Source organism: Pseudophryne corroboree, chromosome 8, assembly GCF_028390025.1.
Source record: "Pseudophryne corroboree isolate aPseCor3 chromosome 8, aPseCor3.hap2, whole genome shotgun sequence".
Taxonomy (NCBI): Eukaryota; Metazoa; Chordata; class Amphibia; order Anura; family Myobatrachidae; genus Pseudophryne; species Pseudophryne corroboree.
Genome location: NC_086451.1, coordinates 455235233 through 455247203, shown reverse-complemented (window position 1 = coordinate 455247203; position 11971 = coordinate 455235233). Strand labels below are relative to the sequence as shown.

The following is an 11971-nucleotide window of genomic DNA, read 5'->3' as shown; positions in this document are numbered from 1 at the left end:
CTCAGCTTCATACTGATGCTTCACGTGAATTATAGTTGTAGTTTCCCCCACAGCGCTGGGCATGTAAATAAGCCCATCACACCAGTATAGTTCTACAGCACAGGTTCTCAAACTCGGTCCTCAGGACCCCACATGGTTCCAGGTTACCTGTAGATTTTTCAAATGTGACAGTTGGTGATACACAGTGCAACTGCTGGGTGACATGGAAAACGTGAACCGTGTGGGGTCCTTAGGACCGAGTTTGAGAACCAATGTTCTACAGAGTAAAGGTGCATACACACGGAGAGTTTTTAACTATGAAAGATTTTGACTGAGCGATTTCCCTTAAACTGTCAGTAGGAGATTTTGATTAACTTTACCAGTGATTTTGGCTAACTCATTTAAGCAAGGGGATGCTTTTTCTTTTCCAGCGATCTATCCAAAATTGATTTGCCTGCACAGTCTATTTTTATCAGCAATAGCGACCTGGCGGGGACGCGCATCGCTATCGCTGGCTATGTACACAGAGCGTTATGCACTAACTGCGATTTTTACTATATAGCCAAAATCGCTCAGCTATATCGCTCCGTGTGTATGGACCTTAAAGGGCTGTATTCACTGGCCGATTTGGGGAGAGATGTGTGCTGAGCGATCCGCTCAGCACACATCTTTCTTCCCCCGCTCAGCACAGCGCGATGTGTGCTGAGCATGCGGGGGTAGACGGGGGGGGGGGGCTCATTTCACCCAGCGGGTGAAGTGAGCAACCTGCTAGATTGAGCCTGCATGCAGGCCAATCTCGCACCAGCGATAGCGACGCGCGGGGCTGCGCATCGCTATAGCTGTGGGGGTACACACGGAGAGATCACTGCTTAAAATCTAAGCAATCTAGTCAGATTGCTTAGATTTTAAGCAGCGATTGCTCTGGGAGTACCCCCCTTAAGGCAGATCTGGATGTAATTGGTCTAGTAGTGACAGTCCCAGACCCTTTAATAGCGCTGGGACTGTCAATCACCATGACACGGCTCTGTGGATGGGGAAAAACAGCTATCTCATGGGAACATTGGCAGGGACAGTCAGCTCGGGCTGCCAGGAGCTATATGAGGTAGTAAAGTGGCTTTTTATATTGGCAAACAATGGTTTTGGTTTAAGAAGGAAATACGTGTACAGCATTATCTGAAAAGTGAGTTGTCCTTTAATAGGAAATCCCTAATACATCAATGTTTTGCTTTACAACCCCTATATGCCTGCACACATACACTTTTTATAGAAATGTTATTAAACGCTTATCTCTATTTCTGCAACTCCCATGGCAGTGTTTCCTACACTCAGTGCACCGTAATGTTGGCTCTTAGGTTCTACGACGGCTTCTTTATAGCCCTTTTCACCAGTGTGAGTTCTCTGGTGTTTTACAAGAGCCGACCGCTTTGAATAGCTGCTCCCGCACTCACAGCAGGTGTACGGCATGTCTCCCGTATGAATTCTAACGTGTTCCACCAGTGAAGACTTCCAGTTAAACCGCTTCCCACACTCCGAACAGGAAAATGGTTTGTCCCCCGTGTGGATGGCCTGGTGCCTCGCCAGGCCGGAGCTGCTGACGAAACCCTGCCCGCATTCTGTGCAGGCGAAGGGTTTCTCCCCAGTGTGCACCTTTGCGTGTTTATCCAGATGCGCTTTCTGACTGAAACGTTTCAGACACTCGGAGCAGGAAAAAGGTTTCTCGCCCGTGTGTGTCCGCCGGTGTTTTATGAGGGCCGAGCTGACGTTGAAACACTTCCCACATTCCGGGCAGGGATACGGCTTTTCTCCCGTGTGGATTCGGACGTGTTTGGCCAGGTCGGACTTCTGGGTGAAGACTTTCCCGCACTCCGGGCAGGCAAACGGGCTGAGCCCTTTATGAACCTTCATGTGCTGCGAGAGAGTTGAGTACTGCGCAAAACTTCTGCCGCACTCGGAGCAAATGAACGGCTTCCTATCCAGGTGAGTCCCTTGGTGTCGCACGAGGTGGGCGTTGTTTATGAAACACTTTCCGCATTCGGTGCAGGGATAGGGTTTCTCGCCTGTGTGAATTCTCTCGTGCTGCTTAAGGTTGGACTTCCTGTAGAAGCATTTGCCGCATTCGGGACAGGAAAATGGCTTCGTCCCCGTGTGAATGATGAGGTGCCTGGAAAGGGCAGACTTGGTGACGAAATGTTTGTCGCAGTCCAGGCAAGAGAACTGTTTGGCTTTAACGTGAACTCGCTGGTGCTTCACCTCATGTGCTTTCTGGCTGAACCGCTTGCCGCAGACGGAGCACCCGAAGGGCTTCTCTCCTGTGTGAGTTCTCAGGTGTGTAGCAAGCGCGGATTTCTCGGCGAACCACTTGTCGCACTCGGAGCAAGCGTGTGACTTCACACCCGTGTGAGTGCGCTCGTGCTTTCCAAGCACCGACATACTGCCGAAGCACTTCCCGCACTCCGGACACGGATACGGTTTTTCTCCTGTGTGACTTCTCATGTGCTTGGAGCGTTCGGACCGGTGGGTGAAAGTCTTCCCACAATCCTCGCACGGCCGCGGCTTCCTCTCGTGCGCTTTCTGATGCTGCGTGAAGGCAGCTTCCCGGACGAAACACTTCCCACACTCCGAGCAAGAAAACATCAGGTCTTCGTCGTGCACCGCCTGGTGCCGGACTAGATGTCTCTTGCGGCTGAAGCGTTTGTCGCAGCCGGAGCAGGCGAAAGGCTTCTCCCCTGTGTGCGTCCTCTGATGCTGTTCCAGGTTTGACCGCTTGTAGAAACATTTGCCGCATTCGGCGCAGGAAAAGAGCTTGTCGGTGGAGTGGACCCTCTGGTGCTCCACCAGGGACGACTTCCAGCGGAAACTTTTCGGGCACTCCGAGCAGGAAAATGGTTTCTCCCCCGTGTGAATTCTCGAGTGTTCCAAAAGGGACGACTTCCACCGGAAGCGCTTCCCGCATTCGGAGCAGGAAAAGGGCTTATTGCTGCTGTGGATCAGCCTGTGTTTTGCCTGGTCCGCCGCAGTCAGGAAGTTTAATCCACACTCCCAACAGAAGAAGGACTTGTCCGCAGAGTGAACGATCTGATGCTTGTCCAGATGCGACTTCTGTCTGAAGCATTTACCGCAGACAGAACAAGGGAAGGGCTTCTCTCCCGTATGTATCTTGTAATGTTTAATCAGGACTGAGCGAAGGTAAAAGCATTTCCCGCACACCGAGCAGGAAAAGGGCTTATGCCCGGTGTGCGTTCTCATGTGGTTGATCAGGTTGTACCTCTGGGTGAAGATTTTCCCACAGTCTGAGCAGGAAAAGGGTTTCTCACCTTTGTGAATTCTGTTGTGCAATAAAAATGTCGAGTATTGTGTAAAACATTTGCCACAGTCCAGGCAGATCAAGGGCTTTCTGTCAGTGTGGGTGATCTGATGACGGACAAGGTGAGCCTTTTTGCCGAAACACTTCCCACACTCGTGGCACAAAAAGGACTTCACCGCCGCGGGTGGGATCTGAAGTGTTCTAAGCGTTAGTTTGTGAGGAAAGAGAGGAGGTTGTTCCTGGGAGACACTTTTCTGTTGCACCACAACACCTTCACCACTGGGGCCTAGAAGAAGTGCTGTTCCCGGCAGGCTTGGTTTTACCTCTGGGGAGGAATCCATAGATGGAACGTTTTCTTGTCGCCGTACAGGCTCCGTATCTGCAAACAGACAAAATTGCAGGCGTTACAAAAACACTGGAAACGCACACAAAAGGATAAAGGGGGTCTTTCCGAGTTGATCGCTAGCTGCTGTTGTTCGCAGCGCAGCGATCAGGCTAAAAACTGGCTTTTCTGCGCATGCGTATACACCGCAATGCGCACGCGCGTCGTACGGGTACAAAGCCCGTTGTTGTTTTGCACAGGTTCTAGCGAAGTTTTCAGTCGCGCTGACGGCCGCAAGAAGATTGACAGGAAGGGGGCGTTTCTGGGTGTCAACTGACCGTTTTCAAAGAGGGTTTGCAAAAACGCAGGCGTGTCTGAAAAAACGCAGGCGTGGCTGGGTGGGTGTATGACGTCAAATCCGGACAGGAATAGGCTGAAGTGATCGCAAGCGCTGAGTAGGTTCAGAGCTACTCTGAAACTGCACAAAAATTTTTGCAGAGCTCGGCTGCACAAGCGTTCGCACTTCTGCTAAGCTAAAATACACTCCCAGTGGGCTGCGACATAGCGTTTGCACGGCTGCTAAAACTAGCTAGCGAGCGATCAACTCGGAATGACCCCAATAGAGCGAGACAGCTAACAACATGAACCACGGACATCACATTGGCATCCACACCTGGAGAAAGCCTCTGAGCCGAATCACAATTAATTATAGCGCGTTTTCCCCAAAACGGATCAACAGCGGACAGCAGACATGGGGGCGGGATGTCGACCGAACGCGGAATTTTTTTTTAAAGGGACACTCACTTACAAGGCTAAACCATACCATGTAAATGATTGACCCTTTACAAAAACGCCCAAGTTCAGCCCGCATCCCGCACAGCCGCTGAACTCGGACTTCATTACATCCCGGCCATGTTTGTTTTGTGAATTACAGAAGGGGGGTATAGTATTATGACAACATTACCGCACCTCTATTGTCAATTAGTTACCAAAGACCATATTGGTTACCTGATGCGGCAGCGAGGACGTTCCGCCTTATATTAAGCTGATAGCCCTCCGTTATCCACGGCTCTTCTCCTTTCTCGATCACAGATATTATTTCAGGCTTTACATGAATGTAACCTTGGGGGTAACAAGAGACGACAGTCAGATGAATCTATGTTAGTATTACTGTCAGGTGTGAGTGTTACAAACATGTGAAGCCCTTGTACACCTCTCCCCCGCCTACACCTTTGTACACCCTCCCTCCTGCCCTCTCCACTCCTCTGACTGATGCCTCACCTCCACTCACGTCACTTCCTCCCATGCACTTCCACTGGAACTCACCCCCTCGCCCTATCTGCCTCTATTCCAGTCTCACCACTTTCCAAATTTAAATATTCCATTAAAACACCCCTTTTCACTACAGCCTACCGTCTCTCTCCCTCCCTCCTCCAAACACCTTTTCTACTTCCTGGTTACCCCCTTCCTATAGAATGTTCCCCCCTCCCACTTATACTCACCTGGCACTGGCCCTCATTCCGAGTTGATCGCTCGCTAGCTGCTTTTAGCAGCAGTGCACACGCTAGGCCGCCCCCCTCTGGGAGTGTATCTTAGCTTAGCAGAACTGCTCGAAAAAAATTTCATGCCGTTTCTGAGTAGCTCCAGACCTACTCCTACCTTGCGATCACTGCAAACAGTTTAGCTCCTGATTTGACGTCACATACACGCCCTGTGTTCGGCCAGCCACTCCCCCGTTTCCCCAGGCACGCCTGCGTTTTTATCTGACACGCCTGTGTTTTTTAGCACACTCCCGGAAAACGCTCAGTTACCTCCCGGAAACGCCCCTTTCCTGTCAATCACTCCCGATCAGCCGTGCGACTGAAAAGCGCCGCTAGACCTTGTGTAAAGTAGCATAGTTTTGTGTGAAATAACTTCGCGCGTGCGCACTGCGGCCCATATGCATGTGCAGAAATGCCGTTTTTTTGCCTGATCGCCGCGCTGTGACCGAAAGCAGCTAGCGATCAACTCGGAATGAGGGCCACTATCCTTACCATCAGTACTTCTCGTCCTTTGTCTCCTTCTCCCTATGACACTGCCCGCTCACCCATACGATGAGTACAGGATCACTGGGAGCAGTTGTGCCTTCCCCCGCAACTCACCGCTGCCTAGCTACAGTGAGTTACCCCACCCTTCCCCTGTACTTGTCACTCCCTGTCTGCCTGCGGCGTTACTGACACACACGCCACAATCAGATCGATCAATTCTATCACTGCTAATCCGTCTGGTACTGAATCCGCTGGTGTGGGTGACAACAGAACCAATAGAACAGAGCTCATATGGCCAAAGCAATCGGATTAATCTGTTCATAATCAAAAATGTTTGGTTAGGGGAAGGCAGACAGATACCTAAAGATTTAAGGGAGCGGAAGGTGTCCATAATCACATCCTTGTAAATGGTTTTCTGCTCCTCTTGTAGATATCCCCACTCCTCTTGGGAGAAATAGATTGCAACGTCATCAAATGTCGGCACCTTGAAGAGAGAACCAGGTGAGTGCTTTTTTGTGGCAACTCAAAGTGTCAGCAGCAACCAACAAGGAATATATACGTAGTATCAGTCTATAGTGTTGATAAGAGGACAAGTGGAACAAGGGCCCTGCCTGTAAGAGCTCACATGTATCTAATCTGGTATATACTTTTCCCTGGACATGGGGAGACAGAGACTTGCCCAAGGAGCAGACACAAGAGGCTAGAACTGGAATATAAAGCAGATCTATTATGGACGACCACAGAAGAGCTTCTCCTCCTCAGTCCTGTTAGGACAACACGGAGTTCTTTCAAAGAACAAACTGCGAGAAACTAGGATTCTGTATGGGACGTATTACAGGGCTAAACATTCAGATTTAGGAAGTAAGAACCTCGCTGCAGATGCTCCTCTGATGGACAGGGAGAATAAGGGCGATCGCCTGAATGACATTTACCTGGTGAGCCTGTAGACTGGATACATCCTGGCTGTGAGCGAGCATCATTCTCAGATGTGGATTATCTACTGCTCATTATATATAATGTAGGTGTAACAGAGACTCTGCAGATCGGATGTTAGTCATGGGAACAAGTCCTCCTTTGGTGAGCTGTGATTCCCCGCACCATCCTAACCCTGTAATGAGAATAAGTAATACAGTCACAGCACAAGCCTCACAGTAGAGGTACTATACAATATATATATATATACACACATATACTTAAGATCCAGTAAAATAGACAAGGCGGCACGCCATCGGACTTTAAATGAAGATGATTTTAATGCTGAATAGCCGACGTTTCAAGGCCCCTCTGCCTTTTTGTCAGGGCATAACAGGTTATACCCTGACGAAAGGGCCGAGGGGCCTTGAAACGTTGGCTATTCAGCATTAAAATCATCTTCACTTGAAGGGGGTCATTCCGACCCAATCGCTCGCTGCAGTTTATCGCAGCGCAGCGATCGGGTCGGCACTGCGAATGCGCCAGCGCCGCAGTGCGCCGGACAGATGGCCGAAGGACGTCGTTGCCTAGCAATCGCCTCTGCCTGATTGACAGGCAGAGGCGGTCGCTGGGTGGGAGGGGGCTGGACGGCGCGGGCCACGGCGGCTGCGTGATGTCACACGCAGCCGCTGCGACCCGGGCGGCGAAGAGGTTCTCCCGGCCAGCCGCAGGACCTGCGTGGGCCCGGAGTTACTCCTCAAATGCAAAAGCATCGCCGCTGTGCTTGATCGTAGCTGTACGATCAACTCAGAATGACCCCCAAAGTCCGATGGAGTGCCGTCTGGTCTATTTTACTGGATCTTAAGCGTGTATATTGAATTTTGGAGGGCACCCCGGCAGCTGCACTGAGGACCAAGAGTGCCATTCCACACTGCTATATAAACATATATATATATATATAAGTTAGAAAACTTGGTCCTGCTGTCCGCGCTCGCCTACGCTCTGAACAGAATTCAGGCTTGTGTCTTCAGTGTATCCGCACACATGCCTAAAAGAGCTGCCGGACCCTCTTATTTCCTGCATGTTATAATACAGTTATTCCGGTTACCCTTACAAGTTCTGCAGATGACTATGATATGCCCTGACCAGCGTAATCGGACATTCGATTATATAGAGGTGTTGGCATCGCGCAATTTAATGATTCTTGTTTTTATTAACATGAAAATAAAAAAAAATACAAAATTGACAGGGATTGCACCCAGAAGGGTGAAGAACTGTGACTCAATACATTGCGGTCACTGGCGTGAACACTACCAACCTCCCAAAGGTAAGTAAAACAGCCGCATGTGGACTGCATTTCACATGTGAGTTCTCCGGTGTAGGCGTATGCATTTTTAGATGCAAATCTAGTACCACTAACCAAAGTATTTCCGTATCAGAGAATGGATACATTTTATAGAAGCACCAACTGCTCCTGCAGTCTTCTCACATCCGCGGGTCACTTCTCTATTCTAACTCTCCACTCACGTGGGCTGCATGATATTTCCCTAGCTGGGCTCTCCCCCTGTATTTCTTAGCACACCTGCTTTGCCTCTGCTAGGGGTGGCCATCTGTATGTTCACCATCGATAGTGAAATGACAAGTAACCATAAATGGTTGCAATCTATGTAATGGATAACCACCTTTTCACCAACCGATGGTCATCCCTGTTCTTTCACTGGCTGGCCCGTTGGCCAATCAAAACCTGGGGGTGGGGCTTGCAGGAATTGTGGGCAGGAGCTATGCTCCATAGCCCGGCACCCTGTATCATCCATGGCATGAAACCATCTGGTTGTCCAGCAATGATAGCAAACGTAGTAACCATTGACCATAAACCATTGATGATTTGGAATCATTGCTGGACGGTTGACCACCTCTAGCCTCTGCTCCCAAAGCTACTTCCTGCTCCTCCTGTCGCTCACTCATCTGTCACTGGCACCCTTCCCATAAAGAGCCCAGTTTAAACTCCTCACCCTAAAATACAAAGCAATTAATGACTCCTCTCATCTCCATCCAGACCCTCGCTGCCTCCACTCTTCCTCTGTCACCTTACATTTGCACTGATTACCTCCTCAGCATCTGAGACTTCTCCTGAGCTGTCCCCTCCTCTGGAACTCTCTCCCTTGCCCTATCAGTCTGTCTAGCAGCCAGCACAGCTCCAAACACTCCGTTATAACACACCTGTTCCTTAAACCCTATCCGTTCTCCTCACTCTTGGCACCCATTTCTCTGCCCAGCTCACCTCACAGTTATACCAACTCTCCCATAGTCCGTAAGCTCTCACGAGCAGGGCCCTGCTCCCTCTTGTTCTCTCTCTGCATGATCCATGTCCCCAGTGAGCTCCCGCTAAAGCTCATCCTTTCTACCTACCCACCCAAGGGCACCGGCTCACGGCGTTACACTGTTTTATTGTCATTCACTAAATAATCGTATGTCACGATCTATCCCCATATATGGTTTGTTTTATGTACTTCTCTATACCGATCTAGTTGTGTTATCACTGTAATAGTTCTCTGTATGGCTCCATGGCCACACAGCGGGCGGGACCGTATAAAGGAATATAATAAAATCTCACAATCGTCATTTTCTCTGACCTAGAGACTTCTCACCTCCTACGCTGCCAGTCTCTGACACTCACCCACTGTATGCATATCCACAATAATGGTTAATAGCAGATTATTATCATTAACAGCATGAACCGTGCAATATATACAGTCTCCCATAGGCATGTAATCTCCGTCAGCAGGAACGTGTGTGTCTGGGCTCAAGTTCAGAACATGGGACCCCTGGGCTATCAGTTTCACCGGGTGTAGTAAGGTATGCCGGCGGTCGGGCTCCCGGCGACCAGCATACCGGCGCCGGGAGCCCGACCGCCGGCATACCGACAGTGTGGCGAGCGCAAATGAGCCCCTTGCGGGCTCGCTGCGCGCGCCACGCTATTTTATTCTCCCTCCAGGGGGGTCGTGGACCCCCATGAGGGAGAATAAGTGTCGGCATGCCGGCTGTCGGGATCCCGGCGCCGGTATACTGTGCGCCGGGATCCCGACAGCCGGCATACTGAAGACCACCCGTTTCACCAACCACGTAGACATTTAATGGGCATATTAACCTGTGGCTAGCGCAGCGGAGCGAGTCCCTGTGGCCGAAGCGTGGCGGGCGGAGCAAGCGCGTGAGGGGACACTTTTTAAAGTTCTAATCAAGTTTAGTTGTGCTAGTCCAGGGGGTCCCATGTTCTGAACTTGAACTGTGTGTGTGTATATATATATATATATTACACATACTGTACATGCAATATTTTCCTATGTGTCCATCTATGGCCATTGGGAGTGTTGGGACATTTATCCATAGAGCTATATAAATAGGCAGGTTTAGAGCATGCTGGGACATTAGGGCATTCTGGGACTTGTAGTTGCACAGGGATTACAGTAACACTGAGGGAGAGGCAGCAGCTGTACCCTCCATACTGTCTGCGGCTCCCATGGTTACCCCCAGTATGGAGCAGGCTCAGATACTGCCTCCAGCGCCCGTATCTAACCTGCTGCTCACACCCGAGCTCTGACCTCCTCTTTCCTCCAGCACCTGCGGCCGCCATCGCTGCTACAGTGCCGGGGCGTGGCCAGCGGCGCCCATTGGCAGCTTACACACACAGGCTGCCTACGTTTCTGGGAGTTGTAGTCCCCGTCTTTATTGTTATCCAGTCTGTTTGATAAGATAAAGACTACATCCCCCAGGGGTCTGTGCGCTCACTTGTATCACATGACGGAAATCAACCAATCAACAGAGGCAGTCCTTGTTTTACGTACTCTATGAAATTCCTTTCCCATTCCCCATTATAATAGTTTATGACATATGGAAAGTGTACATAGATTATTAGTTATAATAATTCCTTCCATATGTCATGATAGAAAAAGAGAAGAAAACAGGTGCATAATGTCAGATAATGAGACATAACCTGTCTCATTGCTGTATTAGTAAGCTCTTTATATTTACAGTTTATATTACTATTACAATTTCTCTGAGGTAGTTATTAAAAATAATGAATATACAAATAACGTTGCCAAGCGTCAGTAAATTTGCTGACATGAAAAATATTTGCCAATTGAACGAATTTAATGCTGCGTACACACTAAACGATGTGTGTACCCAGTGACGGCACGATGCAGTGGACAACGGCGCAATGTATCGTTACCTGATGTCATTCCCTGTGTCCTCCCATTAGGCATGCAGTATGCGACAGGATGACCCGTGGGAGTGTGCGATCGTGGGCACACCCTGAGCGATGTGGCCGATATCTCGTTCCGATCCGCATCTGCCCTATATAGCATCCGATTAATCGCCTAGTCTAGTGTGTACCCGGTAGGGTGGTCAAATCCGGGCCATGTTTTTCAGTCCCAGGTATCAGCATTGAAAAATGGTCAATCCCCGGATTCCCGGGATTGGTTTGTTTCCTGTGTAGCCGTCCCGCCCCTCACACATAACTCACCATGATACCTGGGAAAGAGGGCGGGTGGGTCACTTCCTTCAGTGAGGTCCATAGCGTCGGGTGACAGGTGGCTGGCTGCCCAGCGTGACCTCTGACCTCATATCGCGCTGCGCAGGGGGAGCTGGGAGGAAAGAGCCGGGCAGCTTTTGAGTCTCCTGAGGTTGTTCAACGCTGTACTGCATTGAAAAAAAACTATGAGCCAGCTCATTCCAAAATCCCCGGGATTGAAGCTTTCAATCCCAGGACTGAATCCCGGACAATTTTTGACCTAAATCCCGGGATCCCGCTGATCCCGATCCCGGGATTGGCCACCATAGTACCCAGCCTTACTCATTTACATGCCGTGCACCACACAACTGGTTTGTGCCTGTTCCAAGTCTGTTAGGCCCCTATTTATTACATCTCTATTAATTGCCTTATTTTAGATTAGGCACAGAACTGGGAATATTCAGGATAGCTGGTGTCACCCACAGCAACCAGTGAGATTCTAGCTGTCATCTGGGTGGTGCAGGTTAGGACATGAAAGCAAAAGTCTGATTGATTTCTGTGGGCAACACATTAATGTGCATGTTTTACCGAAATACCCCTCTGTGTGTCGCTTATAAACAGTGGAGGTCGGGATACACATTTAGAAAAGCGTATTGTAAAGCCATGATATTTACATAGTACATAGCATACAATTAGTAATTCTGCTTAGTTTCCTCCAGGTAAAAGTAAATGGGGGCCTATGTATGAAACAGCAGAAAATAAAAACGTATTTGTCGCTATTTGTTATTGGAATTGTATGCCCAGCGTAATGTATAGTGGCTTCTGTCGGCGCTTCTTCCTTTCTGATAAATGTAATTCACTGCATATATCAGCGCCTTTATTACCCAGGCCACGGTTAGCAATTTCCCAGCAGCACT

The 11971-nt window shown here is 49.5% G+C and overlaps 1 protein-coding gene across 5 annotated transcripts; it reads right to left on the bottom strand.

Annotated features, from left to right (window-relative positions):
* Positions 1-1148: 1148 nt before the first annotated feature.
* LOC134949620 (zinc finger protein 420-like) lies at positions 1149-10849 on the bottom strand. 5 transcript variants are annotated; one of them, XM_063938325.1, is made up of 5 exons: positions 10773-10849; positions 6565-6740; positions 5993-6116; positions 4614-4727; positions 1149-3662 (listed from the first exon to the last, which is right to left on the bottom strand). In XM_063938325.1, exons 2-5 carry the CDS (start codon positions 6610-6612, stop codon positions 1255-1257), a joined length of 2694 nt encoding a protein of 897 aa, XP_063794395.1. In that variant the 5' UTR covers positions 6613-6740; positions 10773-10849; the 3' UTR covers positions 1149-1254. The 5 variants fall into 5 exon arrangements, with proteins under 5 accessions (XP_063794395.1, XP_063794393.1, XP_063794396.1 ...); XM_063938323.1 differs by lacking the exon at positions 10773-10849 and adding an exon at positions 10119-10215; XM_063938326.1 differs by lacking the exon at positions 10773-10849 and adding an exon at positions 10144-10163.
* Between the last annotated feature and the right edge of the window lie 1122 nt (positions 10850-11971).